Source organism: Macaca mulatta, chromosome 11, assembly GCF_049350105.2.
Source record: "Macaca mulatta isolate MMU2019108-1 chromosome 11, T2T-MMU8v2.0, whole genome shotgun sequence".
NCBI lineage: Eukaryota > Metazoa > Chordata > Mammalia > Primates > Cercopithecidae > Macaca > Macaca mulatta.
This window is the reverse complement of record NC_133416.1, coordinates 121,106,506-121,125,646: the sequence shown is the minus strand read 5'-3', so window position 1 is coordinate 121,125,646 and position 19,141 is coordinate 121,106,506. Positions and strand designations below refer to the sequence as shown.

At 50.1% G+C, this 19,141-nt stretch overlaps 1 protein-coding gene across 2 annotated transcripts in view; it reads left to right on the top strand.

The window, feature by feature from the left end:
- Positions 1-19,141, top strand: part of RBM19 (RNA binding motif protein 19) — a 142,895-nt gene that overhangs the window by 86,623 nt on the left and 37,131 nt on the right. For both annotated transcript variants that reach the window (XM_015152890.3, XM_077953224.1), the window contains exon 22: positions 18,984-19,089. In XM_015152890.3, the coding sequence (XP_015008376.3) occupies positions 18,984-19,089 (106 nt within the window). The remainder of the gene's footprint in view (positions 1-18,983; positions 19,090-19,141) is intronic.

Here is a 19,141-nt window from a genome sequence, read left to right as displayed (position 1 = left end):
TCCCATACAGTACTTAGATGTACATGCAATACGTATTGGTTCTTTTTCTGGAATTTATACTTAAGTGGGCCTTCTTCATTTTATCTGGTGGCCTTCATCACCACCCCTGGGACCAGAGTGACAAGCTTGGGGGAGACAGTCAGAACCACCACTGAGCACAGAGGAGGGGCTGCCTGTGGAGCTGTCATTTTGGAGGGCAGAGCTGCTGCCAGAGAAGGGGCTTCTAAGCAAGAAGACACCAGGAAGAAATGCCTCAGCCCCTCCACCTGCCCACCAGGAGTCATAGTACTGCCCTCCATTGGGCATCTGGGAAAAGGGCAAATGGAGCCATGTACGAGCTGGGGTGGAGGAGGGCAGTATTTGTGCCAGGAGACTTAGGCTAAGGAGGGTTCCTGCAGTGGAATGCTGGATGTAGCCCGAGCTCCCCGGCAGCCTGGGGAGGAAGGGAAGCAAGTGATTCTCCTGGGCATTATGGATATGGGGATCAAGGCAGAACAGTGTTTTCTATGCACTAAGCTCTTAGGAGGAAGGAATGGGCAAGCCATCCAGCCATGGTGGGCGGGGCCAGTGTTTGAGGTGTCGGTGGGTTTTCTTTCTCCCCTTAAAAAAAGAAAAATCTGCATATATATAAAATGTATGTATGATCATTTTTACAGAAAAGAGTATGGAAAAATGCTAAACGTCTATCTTGTTTGTTCTCTCCAAACCAGAAGACCTTAGGTACAGATGACCCCAGGGAGCTGGGACAGCAGGACAGGGAGGGGACAGGTCCATACATAAGTGTGTCATTGCAGCCACTGCAATGAACATAACATGCAAGAAATGTACAGAATGTGGTCCAGAATTGCCCACTGGTGTCCTGTGCCCTGGTGGACCCCACAGAACACTGCCCCCGGCTTTCACTTTCCTTCCCCATGGATTGAGCAAACTCCCAGGGCAGGATGGGTAGCCAGGAGGGCCAGAATACTGGCAGGCACGGGGAAACCAAGTGCTCACAGGACCATCCACCGCAGCTGCAGCCACACTGCAAGACGGCGGAGATGGGACACACGGTCTAGTTCTTAGTTCTGCTTCCACAGGCAGCCCCTGCAGTCACTCCAGAGCTAATTCTCTGAAGGCCACTCACTCGCATGTGTGGACACACAACAGATACACATGCATAGACACATACGTGCATCTCCTCCCCCAATGTCACCCTCTCACCCCCCCTTTTTTTTTTCAATTCTTTGGCACCTGGCTTTTTTTCTTTTCACTCAGTTGCATGCCTTGGCTATGGTCCAGTTTAGGGAGCAGTTTTCTAATGTGCCTCCGCATAGGTGACCTTGGGCGGCTCTCCTGCCATCCCCGTGCTATGGGACGTTTGCTGAGTGAGGGTGAGTGTATGTATATGTGTGTCAGGGAGAATGGATGCACCCTCTTCCTTCTGGGCCCCATGTCTTGCCACTCTCAGGGCAGGGTGTTAAGGTAGCTTATCCCTTCTCCTAGTCACTTGCAGAAAAGAGCCAGTGTGGGGGCTGCAATCGCCGATGCCAGGTTCAGCTGTCTTCAGTGGCAGGATCCCTGAAAACTTATCCGTTATTAAGGCCCCTTCAGATAAATGACACATGGGGAGGCAGAGGTAGAGAGGCCTAATGAGGCTTTGTGCTAACCTCCCTAATTACCAGTTGACTTGATCTTCTCACTGCTTCTACTAAGTTCCCCCTGTAAGTGCCTGATTAAGGAAAACAAATAACTCAGGGAGTGAGGAGGTCAAGACACCTGGTGTTTAGGGTGACATGATGAGGACATAGTGGCAGAGAGGGGCCCTGGGCTGGGGATACAGTGGTGGTGTGATGCCTAAGGAGGGAGTGGAGTTTGGATGGGGAAGAGATCAGTTGAGAACAAGGGTCGTCGAAGTTTCTGTAAAGGGCCAGAGAGTAAATATCCTAGCTTCATGGGCCATGTGATTTCTGTCTCAAGATCTTTACCTCTGCCGTAGCTTGAAAGCAGCCGTAGACGAGACATAAGAGAATAAGCATAGCTGTGTTCTAGTAAAATCATATTTACCCCAAATATTTAGTAGGCCAGATTTGGCCGGTAGGCCCTGGTTTATTGAGCCCTTGTCTAAAAGAACCAGTCATTTTTTTCCTTTTTTTTCCTCTATATCATTTAAAATGGGAATTGCTATCCCAGTGCTGAGGGACATTAGAGAGCAGGAGCTGGGCCTCACTCACCATCTGTTCTGAACGTAGTAGGTGGCTGCACATAGTAGGTGATTTGTAACTGTGTGAGGAACCAAGCCCAACTTGGATTCTGAAGACCAGTCTACATGAGCTCTCATCCTGGGGATACCGTTCTTGGAGCTGCTGTCCTTTTGCGTTTCTCTTGCTTTCGTTGCTGCCTACTTGTAGCCGTCCTGATCCTCCCTTCAGCTCTTCCTTTTTGAGGCCTGTTTTAGTCAGGATGGACTAGATAGCGTTGCAGTAACAACTTAGCCTCAAACCTTAGTAGCTTACCCTAGCTACAGCATATGGATACGTCCAGGAGGTTCTGCTCCACATAGTCACTCAGGCCCCTGGGTTTCACCATGGCCAAGGAGGAGACAGCTGCAGCACCACACTCAGGCCTCTGCTCACACCTCACAAGCCAGACCTGGCCACAGGGCTCCCCCTAACTCCACCTCCCTTTAGTGTCTGGGAGGGGGAGTGGGAGCCATAGATACTTGGTAAGCAGGTAATGCTTCTTCTATGGTAACAAGCCCCACCCCCAATGTACTGTCAGTAAAAGTTCCTGGGACGGCACAGTTCCAACCTGTGGGTCTTTGTGGTTCACAGTCACCAATGGTCACTGGTGTATCAGAGGAAGGCCTCTCCCCAAAGGAAACCTTGTTTCAAGTAAAATCACCTCCAGACCCTAGAGAAGCTTCCCTGTTTTGATTTGGGGAGAGTGAGACAGGCCAAGCATCCTTGTGGCTGCAGGGGCAGCCCGCTAGTGGCATGGGGCCTTGGTCTGTGGGCTCCTAGTGCCATCTCTGTGACTTGACATTTTGCATGTAGGCAAGGGCAAGCACCTTCCCTTTCCTCATGTATAAAGTGGGATCTCAGCTCACTGTAGCTTTAACCTCCTGGGCTCAAGCATTCCTTCTACCTTAGCCCCCCAGTATCTGGGAACACAGGCGCACACCAACACGCCCAGCTAATTTTTGTATTTTTGGTATAGACGGGGTTTCACCATGTTGCCCAGGCTGGTCTCGAACTCCTGAGCCCAAATGATCCTCCCACCTCAGCCTCCCAAAATGCTGGGATTGCAAGCGTAAGCCACCATGCCCAGCCCCATTTTACTTCTTCCTGAATACTCACTATGTGCCCAGCTTTGTGTTCATTGCCATAGATTTATTATCTCTTTTAAGCCTTAACACAACTCTGTTGAGCATGGAGACCACTGTCCCCATTTCACAGATGGACAAGCCAAGGCCAAGTGGAGGAGAGAGGCTCATAAGCACTGGAGGCAGCTGGACTCCCAGGCTCACACTGGTGACCCCCACCTCCCAGCTGTAGACTTCCCTTTTTCCCAGTGTGGGTGGGGGCCACTACCAGCATGAGTTGCAGATTCTACCCTGCAGTTGCTGGAGCAACCCCCTACCCAGGTATAGAAACATCTGATCCAGACAGAATTTCTGTTTAATGGGGACTTGAATCCAGCCAGAGAATCCTAGTCTGGTTTTAATTATCTCCCACCTTGCCCCGTGAGGGTGTGAAAACCTTTGATTATTTTTCCTCTAACAATAATTCCCCACCCCACACCCACCCCGAGGCACACGTCACCACAGGCCTGCTGGAATAGTCGCTGTGAAAAAGCTGTGGCCACACTTCCACATCTTCCAAATGGAATAGAGGAGGAGGAAGTGAGGATGGGGGAGGCGCGGCTGAGATTCACACAAACAGCCCCTCTCCTGTGCGTGCACAGAGGCAGCCGGGAGATGAAGCACATCCTGGGCTTTGTGCATCGCCAGAGACACAATCATTGACTTTTCCCTCTGTGCAAACTTTGCAAATGATGCTCTTTAACGCGCTTGTGAGATAAACAGTGGCTGTTGCAAGGGGCCTCCTGGCCGTTGATTTTTCTCTTCTTTCTCTTCACTTCTGCTTCAGGCTCCTTGGTTTTGCTACACCCTAAATCCTATCTGATCCTAATTGGGTTTCTTATCAAGAAAAGAGCGTCCCACCTACATACACCAAGAAGTCCAAGGGTGGTCCCCACTTGGGCTGTCACATTTGCATGCTCTGACTCACATGTTCTGCCTTTTCCTATCGCCACCAGGAATCAGCCTTCCAGAGTCCATTCCTCTCGGTCCTGGACTCCAGGGCACGCACAGACCCAATTAGACCTCTTGGGCTCTCAGCTTCTGACTGACCATCCAATTCTAAACTTTTATAATTGAATCGAGTTCTTTGTTGGTTTATTTGGCCTCAAACAAATGGTCCACCTTGCAGATTCATTTCAACCCTTCCCTGCATCTTACAACTCACCAGTCATCCTGAGCTTGGGGTGTTTTATTGTTGTTTGATTTCCCAGACTTTTAAAAATAATGTTTGTCCCAGCAGAGTGAGTTGCTCTCCTCCCCATGAGCGCTGGCAGGCTCTGCGGCATGAATCACTGGCTCCTGTGCTCCCTGACCCCTGACATGTCCCTGGGAGGCCTCCAGCGCTTTCTGTCGAACGGCTGCACCGTGACTTTGCCGCTTGCATCTTCTGCAGAGGCGTCTTGGCTGTCATCTCCTGGTTGACAGCAGGCCTGGCTTTCTTGAGAAGCTCAGATGTTGAAGCTACTCAGTTACCTGAAGTACACCCCAATCTGTACCCCGCTGGTCTGGAAAAGTGGTCTCCTCATGGCTGTGACCTCTTGGTCTGGGACTTCCCAGGGAGACTCAGTGACCATGCCTGCTCCCTCTTTCTAACCATTGAGTAGGGCCATTTGGATGCTTGGGCCTTTTGCCAAGGGGATGGGGAGCATCTGAACTGGGCTTTCTAACATCATGGGGGTTCTGGAGTGTTCCTCCTCGTGGCAGGTGTCAGAAGCCTCTAGAATGCAAGCTCTTCAGAAGCCATCCTCCCAATCCATCATCTCCTCAGCCTCTTTTTCCACTTCTGCCATCATTTCCCAGTGGCTGGCAGGCTCCAGCTAGAACGTAAGAACTGAGTTCAAGGGCTGAAGTTGGTTACTGTCCCCAGAGTGGCACACAGTGTGCCACAGCAAATCCACAGTCAGACAGACTCGGACCCAAGTCCTGTGACCTCAGATAAGACCTCCCCTCGAGGTCTCACATACGTCCTGGAAGGCCTGCCGCCCAGCGGGTCGGCTGTGGGCCTGAAGGGAGGCAGCGCGTGTAGAGCATTCGGCATGGCCACGGCAGCTGCTCGGCAAGTGCTGCTTCCTCCCACTCCCCGTTTCTTATTTTAGGTATTGAGAGTCTGATCATGAGAGGGGCCAGAAATCAGAAAAGCCAGGAAAAGACAAGCATCCGTTAATAACTCCATCCATCAGCACACCACAGACACTTTTTACTGGGCAGCTACTGCGTGCCACGTGCTGTCAGAACTGTTCTGGGTGCCGGCCATTCAGTAGTCCAGCAAGGAAGAGCAACCATAAACAAATAGAGGGGAAAAAATGCACAGTAGAATGCAAAGTCCCATAACATCGAGGGGACAAATGAAGCAGGGTGACAGCAAATGCTAGTCGTGTGCAGACAAGCGTCCTGGGTCGGAGCGCCTTTGAGGTGGCACCCTCCACCTTGCTGCTGTTCTCTGTTGCTGTTTAGCAGGGCAATGACTGGGTTTCTAGGCTCATCTGTTTGTCTCTGTGCTAAGCAGATCTCCAGGGTGATGGTGAGATGTCTGGCTCTTGGCTCTCTGGTGCATAGCACTCCCCACTTGGTCCAGACACGTGTAACTCAGCTCATCACCCGCACAATGCGTCTCATTTCTCCCATCACTGAAAAATGAGGGGTTTCCCCAGTAAGTGACTTTGCCACCTTATACCTTTAAGTATCAGCCCTCTGAAAATGCTGACCATTCAGTGGAAATCTTCCTAAAATACACAGTGCCTTTTCTAACCAGTGCAAGGAATCCTGAGCCCAGGCCACAGTCTGGGGACACTGGTCAGATCTGTTGAGGTGTGTTTGCTGTTCGCCCCTGTCCTAAATAGCCCCAGGCTGCTGTGCTTTCTCAGTGGTTCTAATACGATGTTTTGATACTTTTTGTGTAATCAAGGGGTCAAAAAACTAAAGTCCACGTCCCCGTCATCCGTTTTTATAAATAAAGTTTTATTGGCATGCAGCCACACCCACTCATTTACATATCGGGGCCGCTTTTGCGCTACAGGGCAGAGTAGAGTAGTCGCAAAGCTAAAATTATTGACTGTCTGACTCTTTATAGAAAAAATGTGTGTATCCCTGGTCTAATTCGTGGCTGCTAGTTGTCACTTCTCGAAGCCTTTTAGGAACCTGCCAGTATTAATCCCAGTGCCCTTTTCAACTCCTGTGGGATGAGAAATGAAATAAACAAGTTTGTTTGTAAAATAAAAGTAAATAGGCTTTCAGTGGCTGGGCCATGGGGCAGGGCCAAGGGCTTTCCCATTGGTGACAGGCAGAAGCTTAGTATGTGGGTTTCAGGCATCATTTTGCTTGCCAGCGGCTCTTTTCTTTATTTTGGCTTCTCTGGAGTCTTGAGGAGTGGGTGACAACATCTCCTTGTGCAAGCTGTAGTAGTCATGTGGCCTTAACAGCATGTGACTTGCTTTGCTGTAAGCTCCTTGTTCCCTAAGTCTCTGTGCTGGCCCCTAAATGGTGGCATTGCCTCACATTCCATTTGTGCCCCGCAAGAGGAATCTGGTTCCCTAAACCATATGCAGGGGCCTCCTGCTGCCATTGGAGGGCCCCTGTCATAGAGATGCCCTCAGGAAACCATGTAGATGTGGATGTTGAGGTGTGTCACCTTGTGCTTCTCAGAGAGGTCAGCACCCTGATAGTCCCAAACGGCTATGTCGCGAATCTCAAATCTCTCTGAGATATCTTCCTCTTGACCAGTAAGCAGGAGCCGGTGTTGGTGACTATGGGCTGCTGCTTGGTGCTGTTACTGCGGAGACAATACATGAAGAGTTTTCTAATTTCCTAGGGAGTGGAACTTTCTACCTACCCACCTGTGCCCCTTGATCCCTACAGAACCCTGCAAGCTCAGTGGAAGTTCTTCCTGTATTTGTAAGATACAAACCCTACAAAGCTCAGTGGAAGTTCTTCCTGTATTTGTTGCTCTATTTTTCCATTGACAGCCCCCTTATTCTCATCACCTGCTCTCCTCGTTCCCTAGGTAGGAGAATCCAGGTCATTGGAAGATTCTTGCCTTAGCTCGAGGAGTCAAAACAGACTGGGAGAGCAGCACAGTGCAGGGCTGTGCAAGGCAACCCGAGGCCATCTGGATTCATGCTCTGCAGACCACATTAGGGTTCTGAGCACTGAAATGGATCTGAACCAAATGAAATTGATAGGGCCCTTTCAGTGTAGGTAGGAGTCGTGGCAGGGCAAGGAGTGGGCACAGTGTGGAGATAGCAGGTGCTAGGAAGTTGAGCGGCCACCCTGAATCCAGCCTTTTCAGGAGGCGTGGCTGGCAGCAGGCAGCAGGCGGCAGGAGTGGGTGTGAGCCGGTGACACAGTGTGTCTCCCTGCTTGCCATCGCCTGCTCACTCTGAAACAGTAGGTCCAGCTCCCTGCTCTGTTTTACAAGGGAGCTCACCCCATCTTCTCCTCCTGCCTTGTCACTAACTTGGTTTCCACCCTCAGCCCTCCAGGATCCTGAAACTTCATCTTCATAGCAACCCCAGGGGTAGTTAAATCCAGTACCAGAGGTTTCTAGATTTGGTGTTGACGTGGAGCAGCCCTGGGGGCCCAGGAGTTCACCCCTTAGTGGCTTTTCTTAGAGTGGCAGCAGAAATGGACAAAACAAAGGGTATCAAGTTATGCACAATGTTCACCACAGCTGGTGACTTCCTAGATTCTCTCCATCTCCTCTTGGAGTTTCTGGAGTTACCGTGGAGATATCAGGCCTGATGGAAATAATAGCAAAAAGCAAGATATGCAGCTGATTAATTCTTGAACCATTCTTAAGCTAACAAGCGAGCGGCTGGGTTTTTTCTGTTTCTGTTTTTGTTTTTCCTCTTTAATTTTTGTCCTTCCTCTTTTCAGACATTTCTTGTACTGAGGATGACGACGCCAAAGGGTGTTAAATTGGTTCTGAATGTCCACCTCTGGCTGGCCACATTTTAGTAACGATTTCATTAGCCTGAATTATCCACTTTATTTTCTTGTAATGGGATTAGCTGTACTTGAGGCAGCTGAAGACCAGAGGGGGAGAAAGTGGGGGAGAGTGTCCACTGTGTGTTTCATCAGCTCACTCAGGCAGAGGGATGGAACTGACCAGAATGCAGTACCGCAGGCCAGAAATCATGCCTCCATCCTCTCCTGAGAGGAGGAGCATGCACAGCTGTCCCAAGGGCTTGCTCCACCCAAGGGATGGCAGAGGTACCTGGGTCTGGCTGAGAGATACCTTCTTGGGGACAATTTCTTCTGATTATGTTGTAAAGCTAGTAGGACATGTGGATAAGAGGGAGATCTGCTGCTTTTTCAGAGCTCCACAAATCACAGCATCACATCTGGCCTCTTCTGCTTAGGCCCCTTTGCCATCTCAGCTCTTTGCTGGGAACTCCTGATGTTCACTAGGAAGGGTTGGACTCACTCAGCCAGCTCCTCGCTTTGAACACCAAAACACCGTAAGGGCTTAGGAGGGGTCACCTACTTGGCACCAGTACAGATCCTTTTCACAGACAGGTACATTACTCACAACAGCTCCCATTTCTTCAGTTCCTGATATATGCCAGGAGCCAACAACATTGTGTGTTGGTTGGAGCCCATTTTATAGGTGACAAAACTGAGCCTCAGAAAGGTGGTGGCAGGTGCCGGGCTGGGATCTGAACCAAAGTCTGGCCCCACAATTAGGTTCTTTTGGTGATGCTTGATGCTGTGACTTGGCCGCTCGCTATCAGAGCTCGACTTCCTCTGCAGAAGCTCCCTACTGTATACAGTCCCTGGTAAGTTAGAAGTGTTACCTGAATGTTAGTTAAAGACCAAGGCCTTGTGCCTTAATGTGTATGCTCAGCCCTCCTGAAATGACTGCCTTCTTTTCCTCTCCCACATCATACCTCCCAGCTGTGTTCCGTGGAATACCGGTGTCCTGAGAGATGCTAATAAGCTTTCCTTGTTTGGGAGTTTGAGAAACACTATGTCTTTTCCTTTCTCAGAGAAATCCTCCATGTACCTAACATATTAAAGGCACTGACAAGGTCTGCAGCAGAAAAGCTTGCTGAACTCTGTTTAAACAGATGTCTTCCAAACTTACCAAATCCCAGAAGACTTTACACACAGAATACCTATTAATATCTTTCAGGACAAGTTCAAGAAACACTGTTTTTGGAAAGTTATCTCTGATTTTTAAAACTCTATTTTTATGAAATTCTCTGCCCAAGGACTCTATTCAGGTTCAGCAGACAGTGTTCCCCCTTCAATTGCTTCTAAACCCCATGCACAGATCTACCCTGTCCACTGGGAGGCAACAGGTGAGGAGAGCATAGGCTTTGGGGTTTCGTCAGGCCTTGGTATGAGACCTGGCTCACCATCTAATAGCTTTGTACATTTTGGTAAATACCTTAAGCAACCAGAGACTCATTTTTCCTGTATGTAAAATGGGCACACAGCTGCCTCACAGGGTTACTGAGGATGCATAAGAGTAACAAATGGACTGTATTTAGCACAATGCCTGGCCTGTTGTGTGCTCTCAAATAAAGGGTGTGACTACAGAAGGTGCCTGTGATGGAGCAGGAGAAAAAATACTAGAATGTCCATTTCTACTTAGGTTTTATTTCGTCCTTCTAAATTTCCTATTTGTTTATTTATTGAGACAGAGTCTCACTCTCGAAGAGGCTAGAGTGCAGTGGTGCAGTCACGGCTCACTGCCACCTCTGTCTCCAGGTTCAAGCAATTCTCCTGCCTCAGCCTCCCCACTAGCTGGGCTGTTTACAGGTGCACGCCACCACACCTGGCTAATTTTTGTTTTGTGTTTTTAGTAGAAATGGGGCCTCACCATGTTGGCCAGGGTAGTCCAAACCCCAAGTTACTCACCCACCTCAGGCTCCCAAAGTACTAGGATTACAGGCATGAGTCCCCGTAGCTGACCTTAAATTTCCTAATTTTTATTTAAAGATCTACGTAGAGAATGAAATAGCAGTACATGCACATACCATTTATCAGTTTTAAACTGTACATATATTGGGGATGCATGCTGAAAATTTGCTGAAAGTGTGCACCAACCCTGGGTTGGAGGGGATTGAAAACCACTGGCTTAAAATCCGCGCCCCCTGGAGGCCAGAGCACATCAGGTCCACTATTCTTTCCCAGCCCAGAGCTTGGTGCCTGCACACAGGATATGCTTGGGAAGTATTTGCCTGGTGATTGCAGGATCCATAGTATCTGAATGACGAGTCCCATGAAAATTCCTATCAAGCTTCAAATTGTGGTTTGAGTGCTGGAGATTGGTGAGGGATGATTCATTCATTAAGTGTAGCCACAAATGTGTTCACATCTGAGGTAGATGCTGTGCAGCAAATTGCCATGGCAAGACCCTCTCTGTCCCCAAAGAGCTTAGAATCCTGCAGAGGCTACATTATGTGAACGCAACTGAGAGGACTGGTAGGCTGCAAGGGCCAAAGGAGAGGTCAGAAAGGCCCTGTTGCTTGTCCCAAGCCCTAACCCCAGGTCATAAAGAGGTAAGAGGATTCCTCATTTTGGGAAGTAGACCAGCCCTTATGATCTCTTGAAACCAGAATCAGAATGGAGCTCAAATGTAGAACATGGCACCCAAGGCAGCCCACAGACTCCTTCTGTTGTTTTTGGCAACACAGTGTCTTGACTTTGTTACCAATATTTTAAAATCTCATGTCTTAAAAGAATCTGGATCACTAGCTTCTTTGGAAGAAGGGGAAGATCTGCTAGTCCCAGGCCCAGATGTCCACCTGACTGTCTAGATTAGGGCTGAGTGGCCCCTGTCCCTTCCAGTGAGGCAGTGGGCCTCAACCCTGAGCAGGCCCACACTCACCTAGAGGGCTTGGTGCAGCCCCAGAGCTTCTGATCCAGAAAGACAAGAGGTGGGCAGAACATTGCATTTTTGACACGCTCCCAGGTGATGCTGATGCTGCCAGTCCAGGGATCAGTCCAGGCTGGAAATGATTTGCCCAGGTTCACCCAGTTGATGAGGGGCAGAGCCAGGCCAGGAGCCTACTTTTTCCAGTGCCAAATCCGCCCCCATCCAAAGCTTCCAGGAGAGTCCATGGGTTCCATCTGAAACACAGGCCCTGACTCTGATTTAGAAATACCATTTAAGTGCTCATCCCTGGGATTTCTCATCTAGAACACGAGAGGCTCACGCTTGCCTGGAAAGGACCCCAATGAAAGGCTATTGAGAAAAGCTAAATGCCATCCTCCACACCTCTTTTTTTCACTTTCTTGGAAACTAGGCCATTTTTCAGCCTCCAGGAGGCAAAAATGAAAGGGAATATTGCGTTGATGGCGATAAGGTAACCTTTCTACACCTGGCTCTCACCATGATGAGCAGTAACTGGAGAAGTTCAGTCTCAAAGGCACTCTCTAAGAAGAGAGAGCAAGAACAGAAGAGGAAGAAACTCCACACCTAAATATGCCTCCATTAAATGGCTTCCAAAGCCATTGCCCCTTGTCAGAGTAGGCTTGACCCTGCACTTTGTACACACTCATCAACATAACATTCTGCAGGAGGGAAAGCATCTCAGTGCAGGGCAAAACATGCTGAGACTCCTTGTTTGTGTCTGCATCTTGGCCAGGGTTGCCTGTGGAGGAGCCAGTGTCTTCTCTTTCCCACCAAGCAGCACATGATTTGAACATCGTTATCCAGACAGTATTCCTTTGGTAAATGATCTAGCTGGCCCGCCCCCTTTTTTTTTTCTTGCTGTGATTATTTATTGCCTGGAAGGAATAAACATGAATACTTTGGAAAGAATGTTGATTCTTGAGGGCCAAATGCTCCTTGTAATAGCATATGGTTGCACTACATAAAAGAGCATCATCCTGTGGGACGGAAAGACTGAATATGTTGCCCCCAAGTGTGACTGTGCCTCCACAAGAGCATATAGTTATATGAGATAATGCATGTGAAGTATGGGGACCTGGCACTTAGGGAGTGGTCAATAGATGATGAATCCATGATTAAATGAATGGATACAATGTTTTCTGAGTGCTAGACACAGTCTCAGGTTCTGTAGACACAACAGAGTATAAGACCCCTGACATCTTAGAGTCCACTTTCAGTCTCTAGCAAAATAAGAGGAAAGATAAAAAAGTAAACGAGCCATTTCAGACAGTGCTCAGATGTGACAGGCGGGGGCTGGTGTGCAAAGGAGGCAACGTTAGATAGGGTGGTCACAGAAGGCCTCTTTGAGGAGGTGGCATTTCAGCTGAAAATTGAATGGCAAGAAAGAGTCAGTTGTGAAAACAACTAGGCAAGCAGGGTTCCAGGTGATGCAAAAAGCAAGTGCAAAGGCCCTGAGGTAAGCATACGTTTGGTGGGTTCAGGGAATGGGGAAAGCCAGTGTAGATTCTTCATAGTAAATGAGGGGGTGCAGGGCATGAGATAAGATTGGAGAGCAAGAAAAGTAAGTCTGATCAGGCACAGCCTTGAGTCCCAAGTAAGGAACTCAGAAATTATTCTAAGGATACAAAAACCATTAGAGCATTAAGCAATTTGGAAGAGATGATGACTGGCACATACACACAAAACTCAAGGCACTAGTGGCCATGGAAACCCACTGTGGGAATGGTGAGGACTAACAGATATTCATGAAACTTGGGACAGTATAGCCATTGAAACCCACCGTGGGAGTGCTGATGACTAGCACATACTTGTGAAACTCGGGGCACTAGTACCCATTGAAACCCACCAGATTGATTGGATTAGCCTCTGTTAGAGAGTTGGATGAGGCAGGCTTGAGACCAGCCCTCACCAAAGGCTTTAGTTTGTATACATCTCAGGAAAAGTGAGAATTTTAGATGATAGTTCTGTTCCCAAGCCTCCCTCCGCTACAGAAATTTCCCATTATAGACGAAGGGATAGGTTTGCCCCTAGCTGTGCAGTTGGTCTCTCTCTCCAGCTTGCCACAACTGGGGCCCTTGGCCACATGGGAACTCTGTAAGGGAAGGGGAATGTGAGACAGGACACGGTGCAAGGCAGCTGCCATCTTACCATATTTGTTGCTCAGTGGGAATGGTTCCATGGGTCCATAAGTTCACTGGTGGGGCCCTTCTTTAGGATGAGGCCAGGGGAGCAGTAAGCAAAGATCAGGCATCCTCAGCTCTAGACCTTTACCAGTTGAGATAAGTGACTTTATCCCAGAGTCTTCTTGTGCCTCTGAGGAAGAGGGGAGGGAGCTCACTGGCTGCTTCCCAGCTAAGAGGCTTCCCATGCAGCTGCCCCCAGTCAAGGTGAGGGCACCCTGAGAACAAGGTTAATGCTTGACCTGCTGGTAACTCCCTCCCTGTGCTCTGCATCATCTTTGACTGCTTGCGGATAAGTGGACTAATCGTGTGAGCTCTTAGCAAAGCACAGACCTGTGGGGCACACTGCCCGCTTTGAGCCTAGCTCAGCCTGATGCTGCCCAAGGAACCCTGGGCAAGTCACTTCACCCCTTGTAGTAGTTAAGGGCTCACCGAGACCTTGGAGAAATCATGTTCCTTCTTTGAGCCTCAGTTTTCTCCATCTAGGAAATGGTATTGACATCGCTCAGCTCACATGGGCCTTATGAGTTCATGTCCAGCATGTGCTGACATGCTGCAGGGCACGTAAGCACTGAGGAAGTACCCAGTGAATGGACAGATGTGCGTGTATGTGCGTCATGTGTGTTAGAAAATTGGTGGGGGTGGCATATTTGAAAGGCTTTTTAATGCCAAGAGATTTAGCTATTTTTTCTTACCTCTAGGTGGAGCACAAGCAACCTGCAGTTTATTCTTATCATGAAACCACCCCTTCATCTTGTTCAGATCACACCGTTGTTCTGACTCAGGGTCTCTTGGGTGGTGGCAGACTTTTTTTCTCAACAATGCCTTGGGCGCAGGTGGGGAGAAGTTATGCCAGCAAACTCCCCCAATGACTCAGCATTTCTGCTGGGATTCTGGCTCTTCCAGCAGATCCAAATAGTGAGGGAGACTTATGTCCTGGAAGCAGAGGGCCCTAGGCTTGACCCCACTTGGTGCCAGCATGCAGGCTGTGGGGTTAAGCCGGACTCCCAGCCTACCCAGGCTCCAGGTACCAGCACAGCTGCAAAACTGTCCAGCTCCGCATCTCTGGAGGGTTCTCACTTCCTCTGCTCCACCCTTCCTCTCACTTCTTTCGCCCTGAGCCTGTCGCTTCAATCAGGGAGGGAGAGAGAGACCCAAGATGATTCATCCTTTCTCGGTAGCAGCTGCTGGCCAAGGCTGGGGCGAGACCAGTCAGGGGGCACACAGTTTGCATGGAGGGAGGAAATCCCCACCCACCCGCACGCTGGCTGCCCCCCACACACACATACGTATTGTGTCTGCCTTCAGGCCTGTGTGCAAACACAATTTACATCCCCCGACTTGTTTATGAGTGCTGGGCGTAATTGGCTTGCCTCACGCAGCACCTCGGAGCCCCGTCCCACCTCCTCCCGCTCCTCCCTTCTCTCCCCCTCACCCCCCCAACACTCCTCAAAAGAAATTAGAAACGTGACAACAAACTCCAGTTGTGGAAAACCCACAAACCCACCACCAATCATGTGCCTGGCATGGCAGAGGGGGTGGGGCTCAGGGTGGGGGAGTAATTGGTGAACCCAGGGTGAATGAAATAATTGGAAAAGTGAGGTGTGAGTTTGTTACCGAAGTGTGAGCATGGTGGGGGAGGGAAGGAGGGCTGTGTTTAAAAGCCCGGTATGTCCTCTTTATTCACAGCTTCTGATACAGTAATTGCTACTTTGTGGTTTCTATTATCTGCACAGTGGGGAGTGTGGTGTGCGTCTCCTTCCGAGCGGCAGAGTTGGTCTCAGGGAGGAGTTCCTGGGTGCCCCGTGATTTTCTTCCTCCCCAGTCCCTGGTGTCCCTGCGCAGCTTCACCCCGACAGTGGCCTAAGCTCCCAGAAGACAAAGGTTCACGCACAACTTCCTTCAAAAGCTGCTCTTAAAAACAGCTTCGTAGACCTTGCTGTCAGATAAGAACCTTAATAATGGCTGGTATTTATATATCGCTTATCTCCAAGGAGCTAAAGGTACTTCATTGATTTCTTCTCCCCCAACCTTTTTTTTTTCTTTTTAATTCTCTTTCGATAGCTCTCTGAGATCATTAGTATTGGCCTCATATGATCCCATACCGTTATACAAGCAACCAAGCCACTCACTGTCCAGCTTTGTTCTTGGGCTGAGAGAAGCAGCCCGGATGAAAAAGACCCGGGTTTTGAGTTCCTGGGTCCGTGGGACATGGGCAAGTCGCTTTTCTTCTCTGGCCCTTGGTTTTCCCATCTGTAAAACAGAGGCATGGAGATGATGTATTTAAAAAACCGCATATTGCAGGCACTCATTGGTAGCGGAGATGATGGCAGCAATGATGGTGTCTTGAAGCCTCATCCATGCATTTCAGGAAGTGTCCACAGACATTGGGAAGTTCCTTCTAAGATCTAACCCTGATCTTTCAGCTCCTCCTTAAGCTTCAGTTCTCTCTTGTCCTGTTCTTACAAGGAAGGAAGAAACCTGCTCACCGTAGCCATTTCTCTGACCCTGAAGAATAACAGGATTTCTGAAGCTTCCAGTCTTCATAGGCGGCATTTCATTTGTCATGCTGATGTCTGCCTGGAAACCCCCGACCACAACCGGGACCTCCCCAAGGCCCTTCAGCTGCCTGGGATGGGATTCCCAGCTCCCTGATCCCTGCCCACGATTCCTGGTAGATCCAGGCTGCCCTTCTGTCCCGGCTTTCCCTGCCGAACTCTCAAATGCCACTTCTGCAGGCCACGAAAGCATGGCTCCTGCAGCCGCTCCTCAACGGCGTTTTTCTCTACCTTTTAATTATTTTTCTCGCCTTTCTCTGGACCCTTAGCTGCTTACAATGCACACAGCATCCACAGCTTGCAATGTGCTGCAGAGAGGGAGGAATTAACCTCAACAGTCTTTCTCTCTCTCTCTCTCTCTCTCTCTCTCTCTCTCTCTCTCTCTCTTTCTCTCTCACACCACCCCCCTCCCATGACCCCTTCTCCCCTTCACACACACACACACACACACACAGTCTGGCTTACCAGAAATCTGGGCAGAGGTCATTGAGACCATCAAGGGATAGGAGATTATAGCCCTTGTGGGCAGAAGTAGAGGGTTTGCACACAGTGTGGGCAGAAAGAACTGGGACTCGGTCTACCCCCACCTTGCCTGGTGGTCTTAGGGAAGTCACTGGACCCCTGGGAGTCTACACAAGGCATTCCTAGCCACCCCGCATGGGGTCTTCCTGCTTCACCGCAGACCTGACCAAGACTCAGGAAGAAAGAGGCCCCAGCTCTTACAAGTGGCCAGTCCCCGTCCAGATGATGCAAGGGGGTTGAGTCATTGTGCAGCAGAAAGAGAGCTCGGGCATAACGTCAGACATGCCTGGATTCACATTCTAACCCTGCCGCCTGTGAAGAAGGACCCCTGGCTCCCAGAGCTGCGGTTTCTTCATCTGTAACACGGGAATGATAAGGCTAACAATAGTTCACATTAGTGCTATGTGTATTTCATTTCACCCTCATCACCACTCTCTGAGGGTAGGTGTAATTTACCCATGGTAATGTCCACCTTCCAGGGCTACCATTTGCTTGTTCATTCATTCCAAAATACCTTCAGGCTTCTACCCTGAGCCAGACGCTGGGCTCACTGCCGCAGGTCCAGTGATGAGCAAGATAGATGGGGCCTGGACTCTTGCAGAGCTGAGCCCTAGCCCCGGCCAGGGAAGGCAGAGAAGTAAACAGGCATGCACCCCACAGACCCCTGGTCGGGGAGCACGGTGAGCGGTGACACTGTGGATGGGGGCAGTCACCCCAGCCTTGAGGGGTTGGGAAAGACATCTCGGGGCTAGTGCAGTTAGGTGAGGCCAAGGCAGGGATGGAGGAACCAGCTCACCCAGTGGCTGTCTGTGTCTGTGTTGAGAAAGCAGCCAGCCTGGTTTTCCCTGTGCCTCTTAGTTGCCTCATACCAGCTCTGAATGCTCTCAGGCTCCAGCCCCTTAGCCACCGGATGTGCCATCCCTGCGGTGCCAGTGGCCTTCTGAAGACCTGGACCCAAAGAACCATTCTTCTGAATGAGCTTACAAGAAAATTTGTCCATGCCCTGCCCTCCCTGTTCAAAGCCAGCATGGCAGAGGGGCTTTGGTGGAGGGAAGAGAGACAGTGTCTGTCATGGGATGGATCCGCCTTTAGGTGGCAGAATGAAGCAGGGTTTGCGGGCTTGACTCCTCAGCTCTCCAACCTCACCTTGTCCCCACCTGCCCAGCCTCTGGTCCCCAGTCCCGGCTCCCCTCCAGCAGGGAAACCTGACCGGGCTCCACTCCCCACATTCCTGGCTCCTTCCCCTCCCTGGGAGGCTGGCCTTGTCACCAGTGCATCTCTGTTGTTTTTCGTTGCCCACACAGAGGAGGCACCAGGAGGGGGGAGCAGAGCTGGTGGGGAGAGCTCTGAGGAGACGTGCAGATTCATTTTGAGGATTCATAATGCCGCATTTACACACCGTCCTGCCTTCAGAAATTGGGCTGGCAGATGCCTGGTCATGCTGGCAGGGCTGTGGGTTAACGCTTTGGATTTAGCTTATATCATTTCATGAGAGCTTACGGCCTTTACTGTGTTTTTTACCCAATCGGTCTTTGGCCCCAAAGCATCCTAGACCATCGTGCATATGTGTGTGCCCAGGCAGCCGAAAGTGTGTGTAGATTTTCAAAAAAAATAATACCTCTCTTCAGATGCCGTGCACATTAAATATTTATCGGCAGCAATTTGTACGTATATATTTGATAAATGGACATTAGGAAAAGATTGGGGGGTGGGAAGTGAGACAGGGAGGCAAGGAGGCCTGAGAAAGCCCTATCCCTTTGTCCTACAATTTCTCAAAGGTTTAATCTGGAGGAGAGGAGAGGAGGGAACCAGGGGGGATGGTCCAAGGCTGTGGTTACCGGTTTGATCCCTGTCAGGAGAAGCCAACCCATTTTCTTCTCCAGAGCTTTGCCTGACTTTGGCTTGGAAGATATCGAAATGAAAGCTCAGAGGGAGGGGAAGCAGGGTTTAGAGGGAGTCGCTGCGTGTCATTTGAGCGCTAAAGAAACACATGTCCCAAACGTCCCAGGTCCTGGAGAAGGGGCCCCATCCCATTTGCTCAGCCTGGGGTTGCCATGTGCTCAGCTCAGACATAGAGGCAGTTTGGAAAGGTCAGGCAACCCTGCTGGTCCCATGTCCAGAGCCCCGACTCGCACACATGGGCAGCACCTTGACCTGCCCAGGCCCCCCAACCCGAGCCTGGCTACTTGTGTACTAGGCAGGGTCCTCCCCAGTGCATAGTTACCCCACAGGGAAGTGGGGCCCCATGGGGGCAGAGAGTCTCTAGCTAGTTGCAGAGGAACTGAAAATTCTCCATTCACATCTCCAGCCCGATTGTTGCCTCCCTGCCCTGCCTGATGGCCCGGGCCTGGGAGAAGGCCGCTCGTGCCCCTGAGCTGACACGTGCAAGCATCTGCATGCCTGCATGCACTTGTCTTTTATAACCCAAAGGGATTTACGTGTGAGAATCAGTCCTGCCTTCCCGACCTCACTTGCAGGCCTCTAGTCTTAAACCCCTATATCTTGTCTTTTGTTTTTAGCACCTTTGGGGAGTTGAAGACGGTCCGCCTGCCAAAGAAGATGACCGGGACAGGCACACACAGAGGCTTCGGCTTTGTGGACTTCCTCACTAAGCAGGATGCAAAGGTGAGACCGTGGCTCCCTTCCCCACCTGTCCCGGCCTCCCCTTTCCAGGACC